We start from the raw sequence: 26675 nt of genomic DNA on the forward strand, positions 1-26675 counted from the left end.
AGGCTTGTTTCTGTGCCCTCTCTTGGGGGAATCAGCTCCATGTGCTTGAGGGCCCTGCCAGCTGCTCCGGGGTGGCGCACCTGCTGGCTCCTGCCCACCAGGACAGAGTGTCTTTGTTTCAGTCGAGTCTCACACCCTGCTTGGTCTGGCTTCAGTTGCACAGCCACTTCTGAGCCTGTCCTTGTGGCCATGGGCATAGTGTGTGCAGTGTGGCTTATCCTGTGTGCCGGTGCTGGGGTTCTTCCCATAAGCCTGCTGGGAGCTGCCTGGGCATTGGCTTCCTGCAGTGGGACTCGCTGCTCTCTGGAAGGACAGGGAAGGGGAGGGGGTGCGGAGGGGAAGTCGACTGCCAGTGTCCTCTGCGAAGCTCACTCTGTGATACCCAGCTGCAGTTTGGGAGCAGTCCTTCGTGTGAGCTCTGTGTCACTGGCCTGTCCCCAAATGCTTCACTGTCTTTGTCTGTCAGAATCCTGTGCCACCCTCTGAAGGAGAATGTCCCTGTCCCTGGATGAGAGCCACTCAGTGAGGACTGGAGGGGCTGGACCCCCCTCCCTCAGTGAAGGCTAGGGCGCATCAGCCTCCATGCGCCTCTTACTGCTCCTGATCCTTAGGAGTCAGGGCTAAAATGACCATTTGCAAAGTTACAAAGGCCTTGGAAGCTCCTCTGTTCTTGCTTCTGCTATTGACTGGGGGATGCACTTGACCTTGGCAAAGGCCTCTGTTGGAAGGGGGTGTGGTGCCGTGGGGTGGGAGGAGGCTGTGGCACGGAGTCCTGGCTGGCTGCAGTGAGGTGGGGTGCAGAGCTGGGACTCTGCGCAAACAGAGGGTGGAAGAGGGCGGGGACCCTGGCTGGGGGGTGTCTGGAGGGCAGGACTTCATGGCTGACTAGCTCAGCTGCCCTCTGGCCAAGCCCCCAGGTAATACCATCTGTTGTCTAGGGGTACTCTGGAGAAGGGCTGGTCACACACGGGTTCTTGCACCTTGTGCAGTGATGGGCAGGAGCCGAGTTCCTCCTGAGAAGGCAAGTGCAAAATGGCTCAGGCCTGGGCTCTATGGAAGCCCCAGCATTCCCGTCCATTTCCCTGCAGTTGAGGGATGCATTGGAAGGAGTACGCTTTGGGATCAAACTGAAGGGCTTCATAGTCTGGGGTTTGTGCCCCTCCAAGGTCCGTCAGTTGTCCAGCCCACTGCCTTGGTCTGCTCCCCTGCAGAGTAGATGTGTGAGGATTTGTCTCAGGGTTGTTGTCCGGACTGAGCAGCACCGCGAGGCCAGGGGCTCAGCCCTGCAGCTGCTGGCATCTGCCCTCCCTAGGCTCCCAGCGCTGTGCCCCACTCACCTCGCCATGTTCTGCTGGGTACTGTGCCGTCCCTCCTGTGGTCTGCTACCCTGTGTGCTTGGGCAGTCTTTCTTCCATCTGACCGTTGAACAAGCTGCACATGTGAATAGGTCAGTGGTGAGGGTCATGGATTTGAGCTGACAGCTGTTCTCAGTCTATGCCTTTTCCTCTCAGCTGGGATTTACAGAACAAGTGTCTGCCCCAGGTGGGAAGGGCAGGACCCATTGAGAGGTACACTGTGGGTCAGGAATGCCCAGTGGTGAGGGGGGAATGGACCCTCCACGGTGGCTGGGGGGAGTATCCCAGTACAGCTGCGTGGAGCAGTCTTATGGCCTTCACTCAGCCTCTCCAGCCTCAGCTTTCCTATCTATAACGAGAGTGGCAGGATTCTTGTCCTGCCTGAGTTGTGTGTGGTCCAAGTGTGTCAGCTCTGGGAATGTAGCCCTCTCCTCCGTACGTGCACCCTGAGCACAGCACATGCACACAGAGGACCATGTACAAATGCTTGCAGGTAGACGTGGGCACACAGTGCGGTCAGTCCGTAGGATGCTTGGGCTGGGCCCACCCCTGCAGGGCCCTGAAGGTGAGGCAGGAGAGCTGCAGAATGTTGGGGTGGGTGCCACACCAGGGAAGAGCAGAGCAAGGCTGAGTGGGCACAGGCCGGAGAGGTGTGAGAACTGGAGGTAGGAACCCTGGCCTGCAGAGGCTGCTCAGAGCTGGATCAGGCCCAAGCCCTAGGATACCGCCATGGCAGTGGCACAGCAGGAGTTAAGGTCACAGGCACAGAGGGGGCTGAAAAAGGAAAACGAGCAAGAGAGATAATGGGCTCTTACTGAAAAGCGATGGTACCAGGGAGAGGAGCACAGACCTAGAGAGGAGGGGAACCCCCAGGGGCTTCCCAAGAGGAGCACAGCCACTGGGGGGGTCCTTGTTAGCCCAGGGGTGGGCAGCCAGGAGGGAGGGAGCTGGGGGCCTGGGTGGCTTCAAGGCACCCACAGGCTGCAGCTCACAAGAACTCGTTGAGTCCAGGTTTGTGCTCAGACCTCCCCGGTTGCTCAGGATAAACCTCCAGGCCACATCTGCACTTGGATTTGATGGATACTGGGAAACTAAGACAAATGCCTGGTGGCGATCCTGCAGCACCGCTCAGAAGTGGCGGCTTGACCCAGTCACAATGTAGCCATGGTATAGAAGAGCGCGAGAACCTGTCCCCAGGCTCTGCCTCACCTTCAGAGTGCTTCAGGTTGGGCCCAGTCTGCATGCGTCCTGGGGCTGGCTGCATTTCCTGTGCCCTGTTTTGGGCACCCCTTGACTCTCCTGCTCTGGGCCTCTGTTGGCTCCTGCCTTGGACCTGCCTGGAGCCACCGGAATACAGTGCTCCAGGAGAGTGTTCCGGTCGCCTCTTCTGGCAGGCTTGCTGGCTCCCTTTCGAGTCTGTAGTGACAGACGATGTGCGCCCAGTCTCCCTGACTCCTTGGCATTGGCGTGGCCATTTTCTGGTCTCTGAGTTGTGAGGACTGATGGGCGAGGCCACAGGGGCTGCAGCCTGTTGTGTCTCCTTGTCCTTCTGAGGCCCCTAGCAGTGGGGTCTTCGTGTTGAGGCAGGTAGAGCTGTGCTCCTGGCCACTGAGCTGTGTGCTCTGGTGCGCTCTGGGGCCTGCAGTGTGGTGTGCCTGGGGTCAGGTGCACAGGCAGCCCATGGGCCTGAGGTGGAGCTTCACGTGGGCACCCACCCCCTTTCCTGCCTTTCAGCTTTGCCTGGTGATGGGAGCCACTAGGGCAGAGTTCCTCACTACTGAGCTGGGAGGAGGGCTTCCAGGTTTCCGTGCTCCTTTAGGCCTTGTGGGCAACTTTGTGGGAGTGCTTCCTCCACTTATGGCCGCCCCCTGCCCCATCCCCCAGTGTGCCCAGTAGAAAAGAGCACATTCTTTTTTTGTTTGCTTTTGGAACTGGGGATTAAATTCAGGGACACTTGACCACTGAGCCATCCCCAGCCCTATTTTGTATTTTATTTATATGCAGCTTCTCACTCAATTGCTTAGCCCCTTGCCTTTGCTGAAGTTGGCTTTGAACTTGTGATCCTCTTGCTCCACCCTCCCCAGTCATTGGATTATAGGCGTGTGCCACCGTGCCTGGCTGAGAACACATTCTTCATACTCCATGGTGTGAAGGAGGCAGGAGGGCATCAGAAAGGGCAGATAAGGATGAGGGCCTTTCTCAGGCCGAGGAGAGCCAGAGGGAGGGTGTCCTCCCCAGGCAGGCAGGGGCTGGGGCTGCAGCCACAGCAGTGCACAGGAGACCAGCATGAGGTTGAGCTGCCTGACCTGTGAGAGCGTAGGAGGAGGAGGGAAGTGTGGACCGGGCCCTCCCTCCCAAGCTTGGCCCCTGTGTGTGGGGCTGACACTTTGCACTTCTGTTCCCTTATGTCCTGACTCACTGACCCTTGACCTGGCCCACCCAAATCAGTACTGGGGCCTGGGAGAACACAGTGGAGCCCGCTTCCTGGTCCTTGGTCCAAAGATTAAAGAATTCAGGTCTTGTTTAAGCCATCATATTGTTGAAATATTATCTTTAGTACCAGCTGGCGCTTCAGAGTGGAGAGCAGGGAGGGAGCCCTGGGAGTGGGTCTGAGACGTTCAGCCCGCCATTGCAGTCGAGCACCTGTTCCTTCCGAGGTGGATGGTCTTCTGTTATCATACATTTCCCCATGCAAAAAAGACACTTAAAAATGCCATTTTGCATAGAATTTAAGGGAGATCTTAGGAGCCCATCAGGTGTCCCAGATTAAGACTGCCTGATGGGGGCGAGTCAGGGTGGGCATCTCAGCCCTGACTTGGCAAGCAGTGGGCCCTTGGCAGAGTGGGTGAGGGATGCCCACAGGCTGTTTCCTGTTCAGTATCCGGGAAGGCTTCCCACTGGTGAGGAGAGAACTGTGCCCTGAGACCCAGCCACAGCAGTCTGGTGAGTGATCTCAGACGCCAAGTCTGCACATTCCCAGGGCCCTCCCCTCAGGCTCCTGTCATGAGCTCCCTTCTTTTCTGTGTGGCTAGTGCTCACGTCTCCTTGGCCTCCATTGGTGCTTCTCCCCAGGATGCTGGGCCTTCTGCAGGATTGTGCTGCTGACCATCATGCTGTCTGCATTCTCAGATCTGCTTCACACCTTAGTCTCATTCTTGGCAGCGTCTCGGCTGACCCCCTGCACGGATCCATTCAGGAGAGTGCCTGAGCTGGGTCAGGGCGTGGGCTGCCGGCCAGCTCAGCCCCTGGGTGCCTGCTTGTGTGAGTGGCGTTTCAGCTGCTGGGTTGGCGGCCTTGCCAACTCTTGCCCGGAGCAGGGAGGAGTCAGTTGTGATTGATGACAAGAGGCCCTCTTTAAGCTTCCTGGATTTGGAAAGTGAACCTGTCTTTGTTGGTTCTCTGGGACTCTGCACTCGCCGTGGGTTTCTCCCAGTTCTTGGAGGAGCCGGGCAGGTATGAAGCACCTGTTCTGTCCACTGGCATGCAGTTGGATCTGTGCTCTAGGCCTGCCTTCATCTCATATCAGTCAGCATTTCTATTCATCTTTCAGACTCTGAACTCACAGTTGGCTCACAAATTGTCATACCTCCACCCTGAAGTTTGTGACTGGCCAGGGCCCACTCAGGGACAGCTCCCTTTATGGGGAGACATGGGATGCAGAGTAGGGCCAGGGCCTCTCTGCTGGTGAGGGGCAGTGCAGGCCTGTAGTGGGGTAGACACTTCCCTGTGCCGCCTGGGCTGCAGCCAGGGTGTGGCATGGGACATCGCATGCCTTCTGGGCACTGGGACCTGGGGAATCAGATTATGTACTGCCAGAGAGAACCTGGCCGCCCAGCCTGGATGTGGGAGCGGCAGAAGCACATCTCGGAGAGATGAAGAAGAACCGTGCCGCTGGTGGCCTGGCTTTCCCTGGCCCGACTCTGCTTGGGGAGACCCACATAGAGGAAAGAGCACTGAGGCTCAGGGTGGCCTGCTTCTCTGGCGAGGTCACTAATGGGTGGTTCTGCTCTTGTGTAATGAGAAAGGTAGATGGTGAAGTCTTGTCTCTGTGTTGCATAAGAGTGTTTTTTGTTAAAGCATTTCCAATAGTATTGATGTTGAGGGAGCTAAATTGGAAAAATAGATCAGCAATGCAAGTAAGCAGTTACTGTAACTGGGAAAAATACTAACAGTTTAATTTGCATATATGATAGAAGCATTTTTAAATGACTTCTCTGATAAGAAAAGGCTGAATATCAAAAAATGCAAGCAAATAAAAAAATCAATTAATTCTCTTATTATTTTTTTAAAAATGGTATTCCTGGCTTATTCCGTGGCAGTTTAATAATTAGGGAGCCTGATTTTCATCTGCTCTGTGGTGCGCGCCCTGGCGCCCTGTCTCACTTGGGCAGGTGGCTGTGGTGGTGTGCGTCTGTGATGAGTGACTGTGGAGGAGAGAGGAACAGGGGCTGTACCCTGCAGGGGTGGCATGGTTCCTATCACTGTCCTGCATGCTGCGCGTAGAGCCAGTCTTGGTGCTGGTTACCGTGGACAGCTGGGCAGTGGCGTCGCGTGGCGTCGCATGTCACGCAGGCCTGTCTATTTGGGGGTGTGCTCATTCCCAGTAAGTTTTGCCCTGACCTCCCCCAGGGGCATTTGGTGATGAAGGAGATGGGTTTGGGTTGTCACAGTGGGGGTCATGGTGACAGCATCTAGTGGGTGGAAGCCAGAGTTGCTGCCAAACATCCCATAGTGCACAATGTGGTCATGCCATGAAGACATACCTGTCCCGTCCACAAATGCCACTTTGTCATGTAACTCAGGATGCTCACATTTCCTTTGGCACTCAGAGTGAACGACGCGCACTTGGTGAAGATGGATTTTGTTGTACAATACAGTCACAGAGCTGAAATAGAAATTCTGGAAGCACTTAGGGACAAGTTACATACATCATTTTCAGTTTGAGGGTGAGGAAATGAAGTCAGCTCTCATTTACATGTTTTTGCATGTGAATAAGATGTACCTTTATCTTCTCCTTTTCCTTTCTTTTCATTTCTCCGTCTCTTTCAGATTTGAAAAATGGGCTTCGATTCCCCAGAACTCACATTTTCCTAGCCAGAGCGTGTTTTGCATGCAGATGTAGTTAGAAATAACAAAGAGGCATATTTGTGTTGTAGTGACTACATAAAAGGAAAGGATATTGCTGAACTGTAAATTGCATTTTTAGAATATGCTAAAACGATGTGCTGAGAGTCCTCGGTCTTGCACTGCAGCTCTGCTGGCGGCACGTTTCTGACGGAGTGATGTAGAAAGGCAGGCAGGAGAGCAGTGTGCCCTGCTCAGCCCTGGACTGTCCCATCACCATGAAATTGCCTCTCAGCCCTGGTCCAGGTGACAGCACCATTGCCGCGAGTGTCCTGAGTGTCCCTGGTGTGTGTGCCACGTGCGGGTGCTGCGGTCACTCACCATGGTGACGTGTCGGAAGTCAGGACGTGAACATACATTTGCTCCTTCGTATCCTGGAGGCTGTGCTGGATGGTGACCGCAGAGGAGTGGGAAGTGGTTTCCTTGTGCTGGGAAATTTAAATCAGTGCATCGCCTTGTTTTCTGAGGTGGGATTTAAAGGCTCAGCGAGGGAGGACAGCACCTTGCCTCTGTGATGGTAGGGCAAAGAAAGGTGAAAAGTCACATTGCCCAGCAACTGTGCTGTGTACTGGATTTGGGTGTGTGACTAGCATTTAAAAGAATTCTCAGTGGTGGTAAGAAACATGGCATCAAACTTGCTATCTGAGCCACATAGGTGTGCAGCCCAGAAAGAGCACGTTCATGTGGCCACGCAGCCAGCCTCTGAAACTTTTCCACCTGCAGAACTGTATGCCCCTTCAACAGCTGCGTGGCCTGAGTGTTTAAAGCTAGGTGGTTCTTAGAACAGAGAGTGCTATCAGACCCACAATGAACACAAACACTTGCTAATTCTAAAAGGAAATACAGGAAGAGACAAACATATAAATCCAGTAACTACATGCATGCATAGGAAAATGTGTGTGTGTATTGTATATTCAGGTAAAGAAATGTGGTATGTAGTAAGCATCATGTGTATTCACATAATGTGAATATTTACTATATAACAATACTTCAGGGCTGGGGCTGTAGCTCAGTGGTAGAGCGCTTGCTTCACACTTGAGTTCCATCCTCAGCACCATATTTAAAAAAATAAATAAATAAACAAAATAGCTATAAAAAATAAAAAAGCCCCAATACTTCATGTATAACAAAACATTAGACATATATTTAATAATATTGCAGTATATTAAATAACATGATATTGCATTAGACACATTACACCAAGCACGTGCACACATGCCCACGTGTGTGACTTTAGGAGACCTTTGGTGAGCGTGACAGTGCTGTCTTGAAGCGCTTGTGCCTACTCGAGTGTCATTCCTCCTTCCTTATCATGTCCAAATCCCCAGTTCTGACTGTGCCGTTCATTCTACTTCCCTGAGTGAATCAAGTCCCAGTTCTGGACTCCAGTGGTCATGTAGAGACTCAGCCTGTGTGGTGTTCCCAGGCCTGGCTCCCACCTTCCTTTGTCATGCCTGTCCCCAGGCCAGGTGCTCCTGGACAGGTCACGGGCTGTAACCTGAGGTCTGTGCCCTCTTCTCCCCACAGTTGCCTCACAGCCTGGTCCTGAGGAGTTTCCTGCTGTTTTGGCTGTGGGTGCTACCTGAGCCTTGTTCCCAGGTACCCTTGTGCCCACGCTGTCTCTAGAATCTGTGGTGTAGGGCACATACTTCCAGCAGGACCTTTGGAGTATCTTTGAATTTTAAGTGGAAAGGATGAGCCAGAGGCCCTGGAGGCCTTAGGATCCTCAACAAGGTGGGCTCCTTAGCCCAGCGGGGGCTTGCCAGGGATGCTTGGAGATGGTGCCCAGTGGTGTGTAAAGACAGAATGAGGGAGACCAGGCTGTGAGCTGGAGGGGAGCATCTGGGCCTAGAGGAGCATCAGCCATGCCAGTCTGGAATGGGGGATCTAGAGCTAGGGTGCAAGGCCTCTCTGGTAAGGGAGGCCAGAGTGTGCTCCTCTTCTGTGCCCCTCCAGGGCCTCACCTCTTCCCCTTGGGCAGCAGGAAGCAGGCCTTGAGGGGTTGGCTTGGGACTGACCTTTAGGAACTGCTGGAGGCCTGCCAGAGGCGGGCACATGCTGGGGCTGGGGGCGGAATGGGCACTGCAGTGTAAGGGACGTTTCTACTCTGGTTCGCTGACAGTGTGAGCATTTCAGATGTCAGCATGCTTGCTGTTTCCTTGCAGGCAGCCTGCTGGGGTTCAGGGGCTCACACCTGAAGTGGTCCCCTCTGTTCTCAGGTTCCAGCTCCTCACAGCCACCCTGTGTCTGAGTTAGGGCAGCAGCATACCCCAGGTCGTCTCCTCTGTCTCCCTGAGGGGCCCTGAAGCATTGCTGGCTCCTCTTGCTGTGCTCTCTACCAGAGGAGCCAGCTTCCGGTGGTCTCCTGCTCTCTGCACTTCCTGTCCTCCATCCCAGGAGTTTTGGGCTTTGGGGCTTCTCCACTATGTGCCCCATTGAGAACCATCACAGTGGAGATGTGCTCCCTGGCAGCCTCCCTCCTGGGAAGGGAAGGAGGAGCAGTGAGGGCAACAGAGAGGGCTGGGTGTTTCTAGTTGGTTTGTAGAGGCTGTTTTACCTGAGGCAGGAGTCTCTGAAAGGAGAGTGGGTCCCCCAGGCCACTGTTGATGGCCTGGTAGCCAGTACCTCTGGGGTGGCTGCTAGCAACCAGGTACTGGCCTGCCAATGAGGGCGAGGACAGGACCCCACAGCTCTGGCCTGTGTTGGTACAGTGGTCACGTGGCACGGCCGGGGTGACGGTGTACGCAGTGTCCCAGGACTCAGCCCTGCTCTCCCAGGCCATCACCTCATTGGGCCTGGCAGCCCCGCCCTGTGCTGTCTGTCCAAGCTTTTGTGTTCTCCAGTTCTGACCACCTGGGCCTGCCTGCCATCTCCTCCAGTAGCACAGTCCCAGAGAAGTCATGCCTGACCACGGCACCGCTTTCCCATCAGCTTGGGATGAGGTGCAGGCTCATGGGCAGGAGGCCGTGTCCCAGTTCAAGCAGGATACCTGCTGGACAGAGGGACCATTCTGGGATGTTCCTCCTCAGTGACCGCTGTTGTCAGACATTTGCCTCCTTCCTAGCCTGTTGAAAACCAAGCCTGTTGATGGCCTAACGTTCTTATTTCCAGAGGAAAGTTGGATCCTTAGGTGATAGCACCAAGCAGAAGAAGACTCCGAACGTGGGCCCTGGAGTGTGTCCACTGCAGCCTCCCAGTGCCGGTGGAGCTCAGGGGATGGGAGTATGGCTAAGCCTGTGCTGGGCCCATCGGGCAGGCCAGGCTCAGGGTCCATATCTGTGAAGCCCCCAGGTCATGTCAAGGTGGTGGAGCTGTGGGTGATTTTTTGTCCTCCGGATCTCTGTGCCTAGTCTGGCTGCAGGGGACGTGGTGACAGAATGGAAGGGCACTGGGGCCTCCTGCCTGCTCACCTGAGGACTGAAGCATCCCGGGTTCTCTGTGGGAACGGCAAGGTAGGACACCACAGGTCTCTAGAAGTCAGCATAGAAGTCCCTGTGTTTCTCCCCCTTCCTGTGGGTCACTGGAGTGCTGATATCCGACAGGACAGGCTCAGGCCCTGGCCCCTTGGCTGCAGCCTTGGTCCCTCTGAGTGGATCTGGTGATGAGGCTGCCCTTGTGGGGGCAGCTGCTGCAGACAGCAGGTGGCTCAGGCCTGCAGTGGCCTTGTCGTCCCCCACCCGCCGGGCCTGAGTAGCCATGCCCGAGGAGACTGCTTTCAGTTCAAGATTGGGGCAGGCGTGAACTCAGATTACATCAGGGAGAACCCATAACCACCAAGACTGCGTCGTGCCTCTGCCGTTAGTCTGTGTGGCCGGCCTGTCCCAGGAGGGTGGTGTGTGGTGCTGGGGTGTGTGCTGCATGTGCTTGCCACTCTGTGCGGGGTGAGGGCCTTGGTTCTGATGGTTGTGCCTAGTGGCCAGAGCAGGAGGAGGTGGACCATATCCAGGAGGAGGGCAGGTGCAGAATGACTACCCTTTTGAACAGAGACTCTCGGGAAAGGCTCCCGAGGCCTGGCCTTCCTCATCGTCGCCGAGTAGCCAGCTCCTGTCCCACAGTTGTCGGAGTGTGGGAGACGTTTCTGTGTTATACTCATTCACAAAATCAGGTGCCACAAAGAGCCCCCTCTGAGCTTGGACTCTTGATGATCGGAGGTGATGTGGTTTTCCTCTCACTGGGTTTTTCTATCATCGCTGCTCAACTGTGGCCACCTGGGCCATGTTCAGGGACACTTAGTGCAAAGGAAGACACATTCGGGTCCGAGGGAAGCAGAAAGGAGGCCAGCAGCCTGGTCTCCATCTGGTCTGCGGCTGGATGGTGTGCGTCACCTCTGCCTGGAGTGTCCCATGCTGTAGCAGGTGAAAGGCCACTTAACTGACAGCAGTGTACGCCTGCTGTGGGACCAGCGTGGTCCATAGAATCCCTTGCCTGCCTCCTTGGCGGCTGATGGGGACAGCCATGGCACTGTCTGGAGGGCTCCACCCAGGGTGCATCTAGGCAGAGGCTTCCTTGGGCTTGGGAAGGAGTGGAGCCCTGATGCCCAGAACTTGCCAGCTCAGTTTTAGGGACGTTGAGATGTGTAGGAGTTGCCCGAGAGCTGAGTGGGCCGCCATGGTATCCAGCAGGCTGTGATGGTGACCTTGGTCTAGGTGACCCCATAGTCAGGTGAGGTGACTGTTGGGGACTTTCCCCTTCTCTCCAACAAGGGACAGGGACAAACCTGGGCTGGACAGTTCGGCTTGTAGTCTAAGTAGGTATAAGTGGTCTCCCTGGGCCCTCAGGAAATGCCCACGCAGAGTAGAGTGCCTGGCCGTGCCTGTCGCCATACTGCTCCTGTGGTCTCTGTAAGCTCTCCTTTAGGGAGACCGTGGAAAACTTGTTTGAGTGGAGTAGAGCTGGGTCTTGGGGCTGTGGATGGCTGGGCCTGGTGTGGCCCGTCCTTGTAGTGAGCTGTGTGTGGAGCTGGGAGCGCAATGGTGTGGGTGGTGAGGTGTTCGCTGCAGCCCCGCAGGGTCCTGCACGTTCCTGTGCCTGGGGGTGCTGTCCTGCATAGGACTCTGCCTCCCACCTCCATGGTGGCTGGCCTGACCGCAGGCCATCAGGCGGCCTGCACCCGCCTGTGAGGACAAGTGAGTAGTTAGCTTCCTGGAGCCTTCAGGGAACAATTGGAGGGCAGGGTGGGCGGGTGTTGGGCCTGGAGGGGAGCAGAGAGGCTTAGCTGGGTCCCAAGCCTCCTGGGAGCCCTGCCGCCATGGTCCCAGCCCTGGCTCTGCTGCTCCTGTGGCTGCTCTTCCCAGGAGCCCAGTGGCAGACCTGGTTCTGTTGGACCACTCCTCACCTCTCTGGGCCCCTCTCCTGCTTAGTACGTTCTTCCAGCTGACCCCATCCAGACTCCTTGGCGCCCTGCCCCCACACTGCTGACCTCCAGGTCCTTGTTCCCAGCCTGCAGTTGCTGCCTCACGTGGGTCTGTGTCCTCAGCACCTTCAGGTCCTCCCTGCCCACGTCTGGGCTGCTTCCCCCTCCCATTCTTTAAGGGACTGTCACTCCATCTTGTCTGTGGGGTGGCTGGTATGGTTCTTGATTCCAGATTGTTCTTCAGCTTGGAGGGATCAGTGTGGTGACAGGGAACCTGATGCTGGGCTTTTCTTGCTTAGTTTTGTGTCTTGCTTTGGTTTTGGGAATTTTGAGTTCTCTTCATCTTTGATATTCTGGACCATAACAATGTGGGTCTTCCAGGATTTATCCCAACTGGCCCATAGGGGCCCTAAAACTTGCAGTCTTGTTTCTCTTACCTAGGGGAGTGTCCTCCTCCTAGCACTGCCACCACCGTCACAACACGGCTGTCAGCATTATCTCCCCTCTGCACCTCTGCCCTGCGCCCCTTTCCTGGGATTTCTGTGATGCTGTGTGGTTGCTGGTGTGAGCTCCCCTGTGGGTCTGCCTGACATTCACCTACGTGGGTCCCGAGAGAGGCTTCTCCTCCCTCAGTGCTCACCCGTCTACGTGCATGTCTGAAGTGGTGTCCTCTGGAGTCTCCTGGCTCAGGGTTTTTGTTTGTGGGGGTCGTCTTGTTTCTTGCTGCCATTCTCCCTAAGAGGCTGGAGAGTTGCCTGTTCATTTTTTATGAAGGAGGTGAAGATACATTCCAAGAGCATTCAGGCTTACATGTAAGAGCAGATCAACACACGTGGGCATCAGGTTCTTGTCCTTATCCCTCCAGGGTTTCTAGAAGCTGTAAAGGACACAAACGATGGTGTAGGAGTTCACCTTGAGAGCAGGTAAAGAGATTGTCAGCCAGATTGGTAAGGAAGCAAGAGTTTTGGAAAAGTAGGTGGAACATTTGACAAACAGAGGAATCCTTTGTTATGCAGAGGCCTCTTACAAATGGAGAGAGACCAGCATAGAGCATGAGCAGGCTTCAGAGGCAGCACAGGGAAGAGCAGGCCATCCACGTGAGGGGCGCTGCAGTGTCCAGTGCTTAGGGGATGCAGGTGAAAGTGGAAGCAGTTTGCACTTTTTACCCACGGCAGTGGGAGACCATCAGCAGATGGACAGTTCTCACTGCAGAAGAAGCTGCAGGGGGCAGAAATCATTCTGTTCACCTGGGTGAGAAGGTGCAGCCTGGACCCTGCCACTCAGCCTACTCAGGCCGTGCTCCAGGGACTGCAAAGCCAGGCCAGGAGGCTCTGCCATGGTGGAGCACGGGAGGAGCCCTTGGTAGGGAAGTGAGCACTTGTGGTCTTGTGCTAGGGGCTCTGCTCTGCCGCCCTGTGCCCCTCTCACTGGGGCCCCATCTCTTGGGAGGGAGGCTGGGTGGGCAGCCCCACGAGCCAGGCTATTTCAGACCCAGTGAGCAGGGAGGGTGCCCGCTCTCTTAAGTTTTCATTTGCTTGATGCTGTCATTCCTGGCTTTGCAGGAGGCTGTTCTGAGCCTTGCAGAGACCATCTCCACGGAAAGGGCCAGAACTAGGGTGTGTGAGGGGTGTGGTGCCCCCAGGGGCTGTGCCCTGGACCTCAGCTTCTCAGGGCCCTCGTCTCCTTTCTTCTGAGAAAGTCTTCTGATGCTCCTCAGCCCAGTCCCCCATCTCTGCAGGGCCTGTGTCCCTCCTTTTCAGGGAGCCAACTGTGTCTCCCGGGGAGAGCGCTGGAGCACACCTGTAGAGTGTGGAGCATACCTCTGTCCCTCCACAGCCTGGGGTCAGTGTGCACCCTGCAGTGCTCTTGGTTAAGCCTTGAGTCACGTCTATTTTTTTTTTTTTTTTTAGAAATTAACATCAATCTAAAAAGTTTGTTTACAACTGAACAAACTCGTTCCAATTCTTCTTGGTGCCCGTGGTCATGTGATGGGGCCACTCACGGTGCACAGCACTTCTCGGCCAATCTCATTCCCTCTGCCTTCCTCCTCTTCCCATCCTCCTCCCCCACCCCGCTTGCTCCCCTGTGCAGATCTCCCCTCTGTTAGTTATTATTAGTGTTTTAATTCGTGCATTATAATCACATGAAATGCGAGATTCCTGTGTTCTGTGGTCTTACGTGGCATCATGCGGCTTGGTGCGGCTTGGTGCGTTCTGTCCCCGGGCCCCTCCTGCCTCCATTCTGTGTTAATGCAGATGGAAAGCATGTTTAGAGGAGGAGGTGACTGCTGTGAGTGACCGCAGATGCCCAAGTGAGTCCCTCCCTCTGCCCTTCTGACTGACTGACTCTGAGATGCCAGCTCCTCCTCCCTGCTTCAGGCTCTGCTCCCGCCGTGCTGCTTCCGGAGAGCTCACTGGGCCCTGGCCTCCCAGAGCTAAGAACATCTTGGTGCTGTGAAGGAAGACATGGCTTCACACCCCCATCAGCATCTCCGGGACCCTGGGGGCAGTTTCTGTGTGGTGGGGGAATCTTGTCACCAACCTGTTTGTCATCCTTGGATGACTGCCCCTGAGGAGGCTTCCCTGCGGTTGTGGGTGTGGCGCCCAGTTCTCCTGATGTGGAGTGACAGGAAGGAGTCATCCTTTACGAATCTGCTGCTGAGGAATGTTCAGAGCTGTTGTCTTTGTAGGGATGTCCAGTGGGGCCGTGATAGACCTTGTCTTCCTTGGGGGGTTGCAGCCGTGTGCCTGGGACATGTGGCCCTCACCTGTGTCACGGGGCCCTTAGAGAGAGTGTTTTTCCTAGAAGTTTGTTTTGCGTATGTTGTAGATCGCAGGCTAGGTGTGGGTGTTTGTCATCCTAGGCCATGGAGACTAGCAACCAGGTGACAGCCCTCGGGAGAAGGATCCCTGGGGCCGAGCTCCTGTTGCTGACTGCGTTCCTCTGCTCACTGTGTCCCTGGTGCTAGGTGCATGGCCCTGCAGACTCTGTTGTGGCATGCTATCCCTGCTCTTCCTCAGCTCTAGCATGGACCTTCAGGTGCCCACAGCATGGAAGGCATTTAGCCTCAGACCAAATCCCAGTCCTGTGCAGATGGGGCTTTCTGCTTTACCTCCCATAGAACCAGTGAGGTGGAATTCCAAGAGTGAGTCTGTAGGAAACTAAAACATAAATGTGTTCTGACAGCTGGGGAAGAGATCTGCTGCTCATGCTTGCAAAACAATTGCGAGACCTTACTGTCTGTATTTCATTAAGGAAGTTTACTGAAGAAAATTGTATGTATTAGAAAGCTCACCATATAAATAGGAAAAATCACAGTCAACAATTTGTTTTTTGATTAACATTTACTTAGGTTTTAACTAATTTTAGTAAAATTCAAATTAAACAATTTGATTTAAATAAATTAATTAAATTAAAATACCATTTAATAAAAATGCTGGAATAAGAAGTTGCCTTGCACGTGTTGTGTTGTTCTGGCTGATGGTCCTGACCCGGGTCTGGGGACTCACCCCCATGTGGCTGTGGGGCGGGTCCCACTGTTTCTGGGGGCATGCTTCAAGAGGGTGAGGCAGCAGTGTTTCCTGTGTACGTGCTGATTGCGAGGGCAGAGCGTGCGGTCTGCAGCCACTGTCCAGAAGTCGAGGCAGATGGCATTCTTTGAGCAGGTCTGTGACAGGTCCTACTGTTCGGCTGTCCCTGTGCAGCATGGTGTTGGAGTGCTCGGTCCCTTGACTCCACTTCATCTGGAGCCTTGTGTGAGACAGTTACCCCAGGCAGCAGTTCAGGCACATGCTCCCCTGTGCACAGGGCACCACCAGTTCCCGGTGCTCCCCTGTTCTTCCTCCCAGGCCCCACCTGGCCCGGGTGCCCGTCACAACTGCCACCTGGGGGTTTCACCTGTGTGAGAGTTTGTGTTTCGGTACAGGGCAGCATGCACTGCCTGCGTCTGCCTAGTGGCAGTTGAGGAGGTCTGGGAGGCTCCCCCGTGGCTGTCGGTCCGTGTCCTTGGCACCAGGTGGGCCCTGTGGAAACTGGAAGGCCCAGCCCGCGAGCTTGGAGGTAAGCCTTCGCTGCCACTGGGTTGGCCCATCCTAGGATATTGTGTTCCTTGGTGTGTCTGCTCTCATTTACTGACAGGTTGATAATAAATCATTATATTTGGTAAATCCCCGAGGTCCTTTGTGTTTCCACGTAAAATTTAAATTAACTTGTCAATTAAAACAGTTCTGTTGGGATTTTGATTGGAAATGTGCTGACCACCAGGTAATTTGAGGAACACTGGGTCTCCCTGTCCAGTGCACCTAGTTGGTTTTTCTATTTACTTAGATGTTGATTTCACTTAAGATGTTCTATAGTTTTCTGTACAAAGCTCGACTTTAAATAGTCTTTAAATAAAAAGCTCATCTTTAAATAGTTTCAGTCTTGCTCTTCACTGATATCAGATTAAGTTATAAATGGTATCTTCTTTCCGAAAGCCTTCTGCTCCTTTTTACTGCTTTATAGAAACCCAGTAGGTCTTGGTACGTGGACCCAATGATCCTGTTGGGTCCTCGTAGGAGTCCGAGCTGTGTGTGGTGACACCTCCTGCCTGGTCCCTCCTTCCTTCCTTGCCTGGCTTTAGGGCCCTGGCCAGGGCCTCAGGACAGTTGGAGAGCATGCCAGTAGGCTTGGGATGTGTGCTTGCTGCCTTCTACCGAGGAGCGGCTTGGATTCCTCTGCCCTGGTGACTCCGGACTCTCCTGTCTTCAGCAGTGGCTGTGCCTCTGCCATCTGGCCGCTGGCTGCATGGGGATAGCTTCTCCTGGAGCTGTTGTCTTTGGAAGGACAGTGGAGGGGGCGGGTGAGAGAAGGAGGTGCCCTCGCTGCTTCACCGTGTTTATTTGGGGTCACTCAGTGTGACTTTTGAGAAATCCTCTTTAGGATTTATAGCCTGTAAAAGATTTCTGCTCTCAGGAAGGGTTATGGCTTATATCGTGAAAGTAAGTCAACTAAAATTTCAAACTTCCCTTGGCCCAGAGCCTCGGTGCCCTCCTCCTGTCACAGGCCCGATCCTCACTAGAGCACTCAGAGCGGTTTCTCATTAGCTGGCAGTGCGTGAGAGACTCCCGGGGTCACGGGGGCATGGTGAGCCATCTTCACGTCCTGCAGTCAGCTGTACATCACCGTGTTGGTGAGAGGGGCGTGGACACAGCAGTGGCCAGGTTGGACATGGGGAGGCAGCAGCGGGCCCAGTTGGCTTGGCTTTGGGGATGTGTCAGGTTTTCGTGAACCGAAGGCTGTGTTTTTTAAATGAGGAAAATACATTCAAATTCTGTAAAATACTAAAGTTAAAAATACCTTTATAAACACATTTTTTTTCACTTAAATTTATATTTCTTACCCCCAAAATAGACATTTAAAACCAACCAGGTTGTGGGGGAACCCGTGGTGGAACACAGATGCTAGGCAGTCGGTGGCTGTTCCCAGGGCACATCCCCCTGCAGTAGATGGACAGCAGGTCATCTGCTGGGTGATGCTGGCAGAGGGTGCAGGCTGAGGCCCCAGAGCTGGGCGAACACGGCAGTGGCCTCAGAGGTGTCCCTGTGTGCAGGGTGGAGACCCTGGAAGCTCTCGCGTGCTGATTGGCTTTGAGGGAGTGAGTGAGTACGTTAAAGATCTTAGGCTCTTGTTATTGTAGAAAGTTAAAAATAAGGAGAGAAAAGGAAAGGGGGACAGTGACAGAAGCCTCGTGAGTCAGATTGGAGTCTGAGGTTTCATTGCAAATTGAGAAAGTAAGTAAATGCTAAAAGCAGAACAGAAAACCACAAAAACACCAAAAAGTGGGGTTAGAGGCTTGTCAGGAAAACTCAAGGAGCTCACCTAATGGAGCTCTGGAGGCCAGAAGCACAAGCCACAGAGTAGCAATGGTGCTGGACAGAAGGGGCCCAGCCCCTGCTCACCTGCACCGCTGCCTCTGGGAAGGCCAGCTCTGGTGGGCCAGGGCAGAAGAGCAGGGGGCAGGGGGTGAGAGTGGCTGGCAGGCCCCCGGGGACCAGACCCTCGCATGGTGCAGGGGTTCCAGGTCTTTCACAGCCCCTGGCAGTTTGGTCAAGGGTCCCGTTCCTTGGTGGGAAGGTTCTCATGGTGTCTGCATGTCCTGCCACCGCAGTGGGTCCCCTCTGGTCTTCGATGGTGTTCATTTGTGTCTTCACTCATTGTTCATGGTCAGTCTGGCCAGAGCCTCATCAGTTTTTTGCTTCAAGGAATTCTGTTAGTTTTATCGATTTTCATCTTTTCCTTTGCATTGATATCTACTCTTTGCTCTTATCTCTCCTATTGCTTATTTTGATTTAATTTGAGTTTTTCTAATTCTTAAAGTGAAGCCTAAGGCCCCTGAATTGAGGTTTTCTAGAGCAGGCATTGAACATTAGGACTGTATTTCAAGCACTGCACATTTTGACACGTTGCCTTTTCATTTCAAAACAGTTTCCAGTATTTTTAATTTTTCCCCTAACTTGTGAAGTATATTTATCTAGTTTGCAAATATTTGGGGTTTTCAGGTGTTTTTCTGTTGTTGTTTTCTGACTTGATGCCAGTTCAGTTAGAGAGCATTGAGGGCTGTTAGGAGGCCTGGAGGTAGGTGCCTGTGGGGTTGGGGGGGAGGAGGGCATGTCTGTGGCCTGGAGGTGCCTGGGGTGGGGAGCGTTTCTGTGGCCTGGAGGTGCTCCAGTGTTGTGCTGGGGTCACTCTGTTGCGGGGTGGTGATGTGTCTGCTTCCTCCTGTGATGTCTGTGAGCCGGTGTTGAGGTTCCCACCTGGGACTGCCGCAGTGTCCCTTTCTCCATAAGCTGCTATCAGCTTTTGCTTCCTGTTTGCAGCCCTGTCTATAGGTGTGGAGGTGTCTGGCCTGTCACTCTGAACCACCCTTGGTCCTCACGCGTGGCCTTGGGCACCCTATGACATTGACTGACTTATGCTAACATAACCTTTACAGCTTTCTTTTGATATGGTGTTTGCATGGTTTTCCATCTTTACTTTTAATCTATTTGTGCCTTTACACAAATTGATTTAAACATTGCCTAATGGCCGAGATGTATTTCGGTTGACTCTGTCTCACGGTCTGAGCGTTATAGAATGTACTTCCACAGACTGAGGTGGCTGTGACATCACTAAGCAGAAAATCCTTTGGGATCTCCTTCATGTCCTGTGGTACAGGCCAGTATGGAAAATGGATTCCTGAAGTGCACACAGCTGAGAGTGCTGTGCTCCAGAGACAGGCCCTGCACTGAGAGTGCTGTGCTCCTCAGGACACTGGCCCTGCCCTGTGAAGTGCGGACTCAACTCTGCAGGCCGTCTTCAGCCCTGCCTCCCACAGTGCTCAGGGAGGGCCTTGCCTCTTCATCCAGTCTGGCAGTCTTTGCCCTCTAGCTGGTTGCCGGACAGTTGGACGTTGTTGTATTTATGGTTGAACTCAGTTGTCCCTGATTTTGTGACTCAGAAGCTTCGGTTCTTCCTTCATCCTCTTCGTCACCTTTTTAATTGGTGAAGTTCTACATTTACAGAATGTAACTTGCCTTTTTTTGAACTGTGGTGATGTTTTTATTAGTTATTAGTGATTTTCATAGTGTGCTGGTACAGCCCTATTTTTCTCCTCAGTCCTGTGTCCTTAGTGTGCAGTCTTGCTGAGTGGGAGGTTCTTCCAGAATGCATGTGTTATATTGTAGCAGAAGCTCCTGGTTCTGTGTGATCTGCAGATAGGAAAAGAGAAAGGTCCCTCTCGGCCATCTGAAGAAAGCCAGGCGTGGCTGGGAGCTGCGGGCCTGCTGGGGCCAGGGGCCCGAGGGGCGGTTAGCCAGGGCGAGGGGAGCCAAGCAGGGTTGGGTGAGCTGCTCTCCCGAAGAGCTGTTCTTTGAAGATACTAAACAGTCCCAACTGTCCGAAAGGTGGCCCAGAAGGTGGAGCAGAGGGAAATATCCTGGAATGTCCAAGAATGTGTCTCTGAAAGCGACTTAAAAATCTAAATCAGGGGGGTTGGGGTTGTGACTCAGTGGTAGAGCACTCACTTCGCATGTGAGAGACTCTGGGTTCGATCCACAGCACCACATAAAAATAAATAAACAAAATAAAGATATTGTGTCCATGTATAACTGAAAAAATATTTAAAAAAAAATCTAAATCAGGAAAACATTTTCAGAAGACATGGTTGTAGAAATGGGAGCTGGGGGTTAGGAGGAGGGACAGGCTGAGTGGGAGAGAGGATGATTACCAAGGAAGTGGTGGAGAACAAAGCTGAGGCTTAATTAAACTCCATATCAGAAGTCATCAAGACTTCAGCTGAGGTGGTGGAGAAGAGCCACATCATGATGGGAACATACTGGAGAGGCTGCCCGGGAACGCAGAGTAGACAGCAGATGTGGCCGTGGTGAGAGCCCAGTCCCACGGGAGGTCCAGCCCTCAGCATCGGAATCTCCGAATGAGCCAGAACAAGTTTAATAAAGTAATAATTGAATAAATAAATTAATAAAAGATATAATTGAAGAGCAGTTTCCTGAGCAGGAAGAAGTCCAGTATGCATTGAAAGGGCATGCTTTGAGCAAAATTAATGAGACTCTTAACCATGCATCTTCTGAAAACATTTTGTGAGTGTTAAGATTAAAGACATGCTAGCAAAATCCAGGCAGAAGAAAGTGACGACATCATCAAAACTTGGTTCCCTAAAGTTTTCCTTGGTGGGTACCACAGTCAGGCCACCTAAGAATTCTCTACGACTCCAGGCATGGGGATTGACGTCTGCAGGACTTGAGGGGGACATGTTGGTGATCTTAGACTTTTATACCCAGCCAAGGTGTGTGTGTGTGTGTGTGTGTGTGTGTGTGTGTGTGTGTATGTGTATGCTGTGTCCTCTGAGATTTACAAAGCTTTGTAGAATTACAAATTTATGTTCCTTTTAAGAAAACGAAGTTTCTTTCAGACTGAGATGACTAAAAATTCTGAACCTAAGATTAATGTCACTGTGTTTTCTAAGGAAATAACCAGATACAAATCAGTGCTCATAATGACACGAATCACAGAGTTGTAGTTAGTGTAAAATTGGAACCTACCTGAACAGCAGCCTGCGGGGGCAGTCCCTGACACAGCGGGTTGTTGGGTGCTTTACTTCTGAGCATTTGTGGGGAGGGGGTGGACTTGCCTGACTAAATGAAGCAGAGCAATTCATCACTGTCTTAAAGGAAGATGCTGCACAGATGCCCATCAGGGTCAGTCAGGGAGTCCCAGGTGGTGCCTTTGAACTTGCCTCTGGGGCTCTTCTTTGTGGTGAGTGGTCTTTGGAGGAGTCTGGTTTTGGGGGAGACTCTGGTAAATCTGTGGGCCTTGTGAGGCCCGGGTCTGAGAACAGTGCCCTCCAGCGGGTGGGGCAGCCCCTCCTCCACACTCGGCACACTCTCTGTGAACACGGAAGTTGCCAGTGGAGGGTAGGAACCGTGTGTCCAGTGGTTCCCGTGGATAGGAGGCCAAGAACTGTGTCCGTGCCCCCAGCACTGCCTCCATCAGCACAGGGGTGCTTTATCCTCGCCTGGGATGACCGTGGTGGTTTTATCATCAGAAAATGAGAGGAAACTCCAAGAAAGTGATGGCTGTGAGGACAGGAACGTGGGGCAGGTTCAAGGTCTCAAGCTAAGTGGGGGACGAGGACCTGAATGAACCCTGGGAGCCCCAGCCTGCAGGCCTGGCCTGGGTGGGGGTCGCTCAGGTGAAACCTGGTGGGGGCTCTGAGAGGGGTTTTCTTTTAGAATGTTTCCCTTCACATTGTGGCGCAAGATAATGTGGTTCTCAATCCATTGACGGCGTTGGAGGAGAGTGAGCTGCTTCCTTCTGAAGGGCCGATGGTGGACGTGGGGAGCTTCTGGCCTGGCTCCCGTCAGAGGTCAACCCTGGCTTGGCGCCAGGGCACATGGGTCCCCTTGGAGGCATTTTTATTGTCATGCTTGGAGGGCGTGCTCCTGGCCTCTGTTGGGTAGAGGCCAGCGCTGCTGGGAGTGTCACCGTGAGTAGGATGGCCCCCCGCCGCAGCAGCTGAGCTCCTGGTGCATTGTTGGTCCACTCTGCTTCAACGTCTTTGCCCGTGTGTGATTTGCAAACAAAAATCCCAACTGGTTAGTTTTCTTAGAAATGGTTCCACTTGAATTGTTTACCAAACCCTGGTGAAGACAGGAATGAAAAGCAGAGTCAGTGTCCCCTCGTCTGTATTTGCTTTTCAGATAAAGCCCGTGCCTAACTCAGATCTCTCTCTAACCATGCAGGTTCATCTTTGGAAAGCCAGGCGAAGACCTCTCCTCTCTGTTTGGATTACTTGATTTATGAGACGCTGTCAGCGAGACTTGGAGTTTTCACGGCTGTGACCCTCCCCTCCCTGTTTCTGTACTTGTATGTGTTGGTGGAAGTTTGGAGCTCTTTGGAGCTCTTGTTTACGTGGAAAATTTGAGCCATTTTGAATCCATTAAAGGTGCGGACGCTGCTAGCAATGAGCTCCCAAAGCCATCCAGGTAAGGCTGCCTCCTCCATTCCCTGCACTCAGTCTCCTTCACAGAGGCACGAGGCTGTCACCGTGCCCTGCTGGCTGGGTTTTCCCTGATAATGGCCACTGTTAGTTCACTGCAGCCCCATGTGCAGGTAGATTGGTGGTTCTTCATCTCAGTGAAACAGGGCTGATGGGGACTTGGGAGCAGTTTTGGCTTGCTTTGCAGGCTGACTTGGTATCGGAGAGGAGAACTGCTCTTGAGCAAGGTGATTTCTGGAGGTTGGCTTGTGATTTTTAGTTAATTGCTCATTCCAGAGTTTCTTGTTGGGGTGCTTTGGTGGTGGGAATGCTTCCTTGGTGGCCTTGGTTGGAGTCTAAAGAAGCCTCTTCTGTGCACACACAGGAGCTGCTTGTGGAGTGAGTCCATGGCTTGCTACAGGGTGCTTCTGCACTGTGTCAGGGTGTACGAGGAAGGGTTTATCCAAGGTCACGGAGCTGGGAGTGGTTGAATGCCACTGTCCCTCAGCTCCTAGGCCGTGTGGGGGCACAGACACAGGGCTTCACTCCTGAAGACTTTGGGAAGTCACGGTACTTACACTGCAGTAAGCCTGGGAACCCTCCCCTTTTCCCTTCAAGGTGCGGGCCTCCCCTGGAGGTACCACTGCCAGCTGCCCACCCTCCATTTCCCCAGGGCATCGTGTGTGACCAGCAGGGCACATAGAGTTAGGAACTGTCCACATCTAGTCAAGAAGTTGGATTGCTGCAAGGACCAGTGCTTGAGGCCCTGAGGCTCTTGTCCAGGCTGCTCCCTGTGGGATTGCACAGAGTGTCACCCATGCCTCTTGGGTATGATTGTCCTTTTCTGCTAGCTCTGGAGGACAGTGCCCAGTCTTTATTTAGATAGGAAAGTTTTATTTGAAGTATTCCTGTATTGATTGGTATGAAGAGTGGATTATGGTCATGACAGGAAACATTGGAGCTCTGTGCATACTTTGAGGTGTACACTGTGGGCATTGGTGTGTGGCTCTGCTCTGGCTCCTGGAGGGGCAGCTGTCAAGGTGGGGTGTGCCTCTTTCCTGTGTGAAAATGTGAGTGTTATGTGTATGTGATTTTTAATAGAACTTAATCCTGTATGTGGGGTGCTGTGTGTGTGTTTATTTTAATATAACATCTTTGATGTCAGTGTTTATAAATCTGATGTTCTTTTTGATAGTTTGTAAGTGGCTATCTATGTGGTCGCAGCACTGTTTATAACAACCTCCAGTTGGCATCAACAATCGCTGTACGTGTATTCTGTGCACCTCTGTAAGCGTCTCCATGGGACAGATCCCAAGCAGCAGCTGCGGGTCAGCGGGCATGTGTGTTGACAATGTCCTCAGGTTTGCTCTGAGGTTGCCCCAAAGCTTGTCTCAGCTCGTCTTCCTGATTACACTTCAGGAGAGCTGTGTTTTCCTTACTTTGTAGCACAGCAGTGCTGGGCAGACTGAGTATTTTATTTTTGTTATGGCTGGGGAAATTATTTTGTTCAGCTTCGTGTGTAAATGGGGATGAGCATTTCTGTATGGCCTGGTATCGATTGGTCAGGTCTTGTATCTGCACCCAGACATCTGAGGACAAGTGTGCCCTTGTTTTCGTTGTTGAAGAAGAGCTGTGTATGCACTGATACTGTGTTGAGAGCTCCTGGGGCGGAGTGGAGCGTCTGTGCGGGGCCTCTGCGGCTGTCCATGTGCTGCACAGATCTGGGTAGCCTTCCCTTGTATATATTTTTTAAAATGTCTTTTGATTTCTGGGAAAAGTGAATTTTTCTACTGTGATTGTCTTTTGATTTCTGGGAAAAGTGAATTTTTCTACTGTGATTATAGTTTTATAATAGTCTCTTTCTGTTATCAACCATTTTTTGCTTTGTATGTTTTGGTGTTTTGTTTTTTTTGTGTGTGTGCTTAAAAATTAATGGCTGTTGTTCTGATAGACTAGGTCCCTTATCAAAGTCCAGTGTCTTTCTCTTTATTTAGTATTTATTTGCCCAGGAGTTTACTTTGTTTCATGACATATTTCTCTCTGGTTTCTCTGGGCGTCTCTGTGGCCTTGTCTTGACAGTTCCTGGTCTCTTCTCTAAGGCCCATCTCTGTCAGCTGGACAGCGGGCACTGGTCCTGCTCCTCTGGGGGTCTTCACCCTTGATGTGTGCCCGCTTACCTGTCCTGTCTGGGTGCTGTGTGTCACTCTCTATTGCCGATCCTCTGCTGTGCCCTTGGAGCGGGGCTTGGTGGAAAGAGGGCAGGGCTGCGTGTCTGTCGTGGTGGTGTGCTTGGGCCTGGAGTGGGCACTGCTGCTTTTCCAGCCCTTTGGACTCCTTCAGGTGCTCAGCCTGAGCCCACGCAGTATGGTCCTGCCCCTGGCACAGTGCTGGCCTGGGCCCACCTCACTGGTCACCGTCTGCCCCTCAGAGCGATCCTGCCAGGCTTAGGGTTTCCAGGCAGCCCTCCAGGTTTCCTGTCAGTTTGGGTACCTGCTCATCCCCTGCCAAGCTGTAAGTGTGGACACAGTTTTATTTTTATTTTGTCATTTTAGTGGATTTTGGGGAAGAATGGAAATAATACCCAGTCACTCAATTTTCTGTCTTTCCCTTCTTCCTCTCCTTCCTCCTTTCCTTCTTTCATCTTCCTCTCCACTCCTTCCTCCTTCCTCCTTCCCTCTTTCTCTCTTTCTGCTGGGGATCACACTGGGCCTCTGCGTGCCAGGTGCCTGCCCCACCTCTGAGCGTTGCTGCGCCCTCACTCTGCCGTCTGCAGCAGGGGTCTCCAGACACCCCCAGGCACAGGTGGAGGCCCTTCTTTCCCTCATGCCAGGGAGGAGAGTCCTGTGGCCACCTCAGTGTCTCTCTAGCACTAAATTGCAGTCTCATGCCCATCCTCTTTCCCCTGTGTCCCCAGAGTCCTCTCTTGGCTGGCTCTCGTTTGTGACCCTGCTTCTGTGGGGCCTGGTGCATGCTGGGGCACCTCCAGCCCGGAAGGTGCAGCTGCTGTGGGCAGTGCAGTTGGCTTTGCCTGGTGATAAAGCAGCCTTTTTATTTGATGTGTGTAAGTCTTCTTTCCCCTGTTTTTCCTTTAAACTCCCTCTGGTGCTGGGTGAGGTATGCGTTATGATTTTATTGCTGTTCTTTCTGAACTTTGCCAGAGCCAGGCCCTGGCTCTTTGACGTAAAAGCCGCTTAACTGTTGGGATTTATTGCTCTAAATAACTGTTTCTAATGCTGTGAGCAGCCTGGGGAAAAGCTTGGGTTGATGGCGCTTGTGAGAACTCTTCTTGGAGAGGGGCTCTGAAATGCCCTTCCTGCCTAGTCCAGTGCACAGGCCTTTCCCAGTCTCAGTGCGCCCAGATAGGCTGAGGTGGATCTGCAGGGCATAGTGTGTGTCCTGGAAGTGCGTCCCCACTGTGACCCAGGGTGGGGGCAGGTGCCTGTGTGGCTTGCTCATGGCACAAGCAGTGTTCCCCTTTCCCTGTTCTGTTTCTTGCCAGCAGCTGACCTTCTTCCTCTCCCCTTGGTTAAGCTGTGCCTGGCACCCACTCAGCGGCCCCGGGCACTCACCTGTGGCTGCAGTCGCCCCTGCCGGGAGGTCTGGTGAGAAGCCTCTGAATCGCTGGAGACCATGCGGAGTGCTGGTGCACCCTGTCCACCCAGGAGAGGCCTTGCTGCGAAGCTGGTCAGGCAGGGTCCATGGCCTTCAGGCCTTCCGGGTCCTGTCCCTCCCTGCATCTTGGCCGGGAGCATGGATAGTGTTCAGTTAAAAACAAAGTTACACGTCGAGGGAAGCTTGTGCAGTGAAGATCAGTGCTTTGGTTTGGACCATATTCTGTGCAGTTTGAAGCACCTGTTCACACAAAGGCTGCTGAAATCTGCTCCCAACGGTGTGGTGGTTAGTGAGCCCCGGTCTCCGGTTTCCACCAGCCGCTGACCAGGTTCGTCTCTGGGTCTCCCAGGAGAAGGCACTGCCCTTTGGTGGGGCTGAGCGAGGGCCTGGGGTCCTTCAGTCCTCACACTCTGTTCTTCATTTGTCTGATCTTGATTGAATCTGTTTACTTCAACCAGGATTATTATACGTTAATACAGAAGTTATATCCCAAGGGAATATTTATATAGTACTGAAATCATCTTTTGCCATGGTTGAGTATTTCAGGAATACTGCCAGTTTTTAAGGGGAGAAGATGAATTTCGCAGTCCTGGGATTAACACTGATGTCAGTTCTGAGCTGCTGTGATAGGCAGGTCGTGGACCCTGAGGGAGGTTCTAGAGGCAATTCTGGAACTGAGAGTGGCTGTGGAGGAGGCTGGAGAGACCCAGGCCTA

At 53.0% G+C, this 26675-nt stretch overlaps 1 protein-coding gene across 8 annotated transcripts in view; it reads left to right on the forward strand.

The window, feature by feature from the left end:
• Window positions 1-26675, forward strand: part of Hdac4 (histone deacetylase 4) — a 256818-nt gene that overhangs the window by 9417 nt on the left and 220726 nt on the right. For all 8 annotated transcript variants that reach the window (XM_076866635.2, XM_076866634.2, XM_076866638.2 and 5 more), the window contains exon 2: window positions 22113-22355. In XM_076866635.2, the coding sequence (XP_076722750.1) occupies window positions 22334-22355 (22 nt within the window). In that variant the 5' untranslated portion in view covers window positions 22113-22333. The remainder of the gene's footprint in view (window positions 1-22112; window positions 22356-26675) is intronic.

Source organism: Callospermophilus lateralis, chromosome 9 (assembly GCF_048772815.1).
Source record: "Callospermophilus lateralis isolate mCalLat2 chromosome 9, mCalLat2.hap1, whole genome shotgun sequence".
Classification (NCBI taxonomy): domain Eukaryota; kingdom Metazoa; phylum Chordata; class Mammalia; order Rodentia; family Sciuridae; genus Callospermophilus; species Callospermophilus lateralis.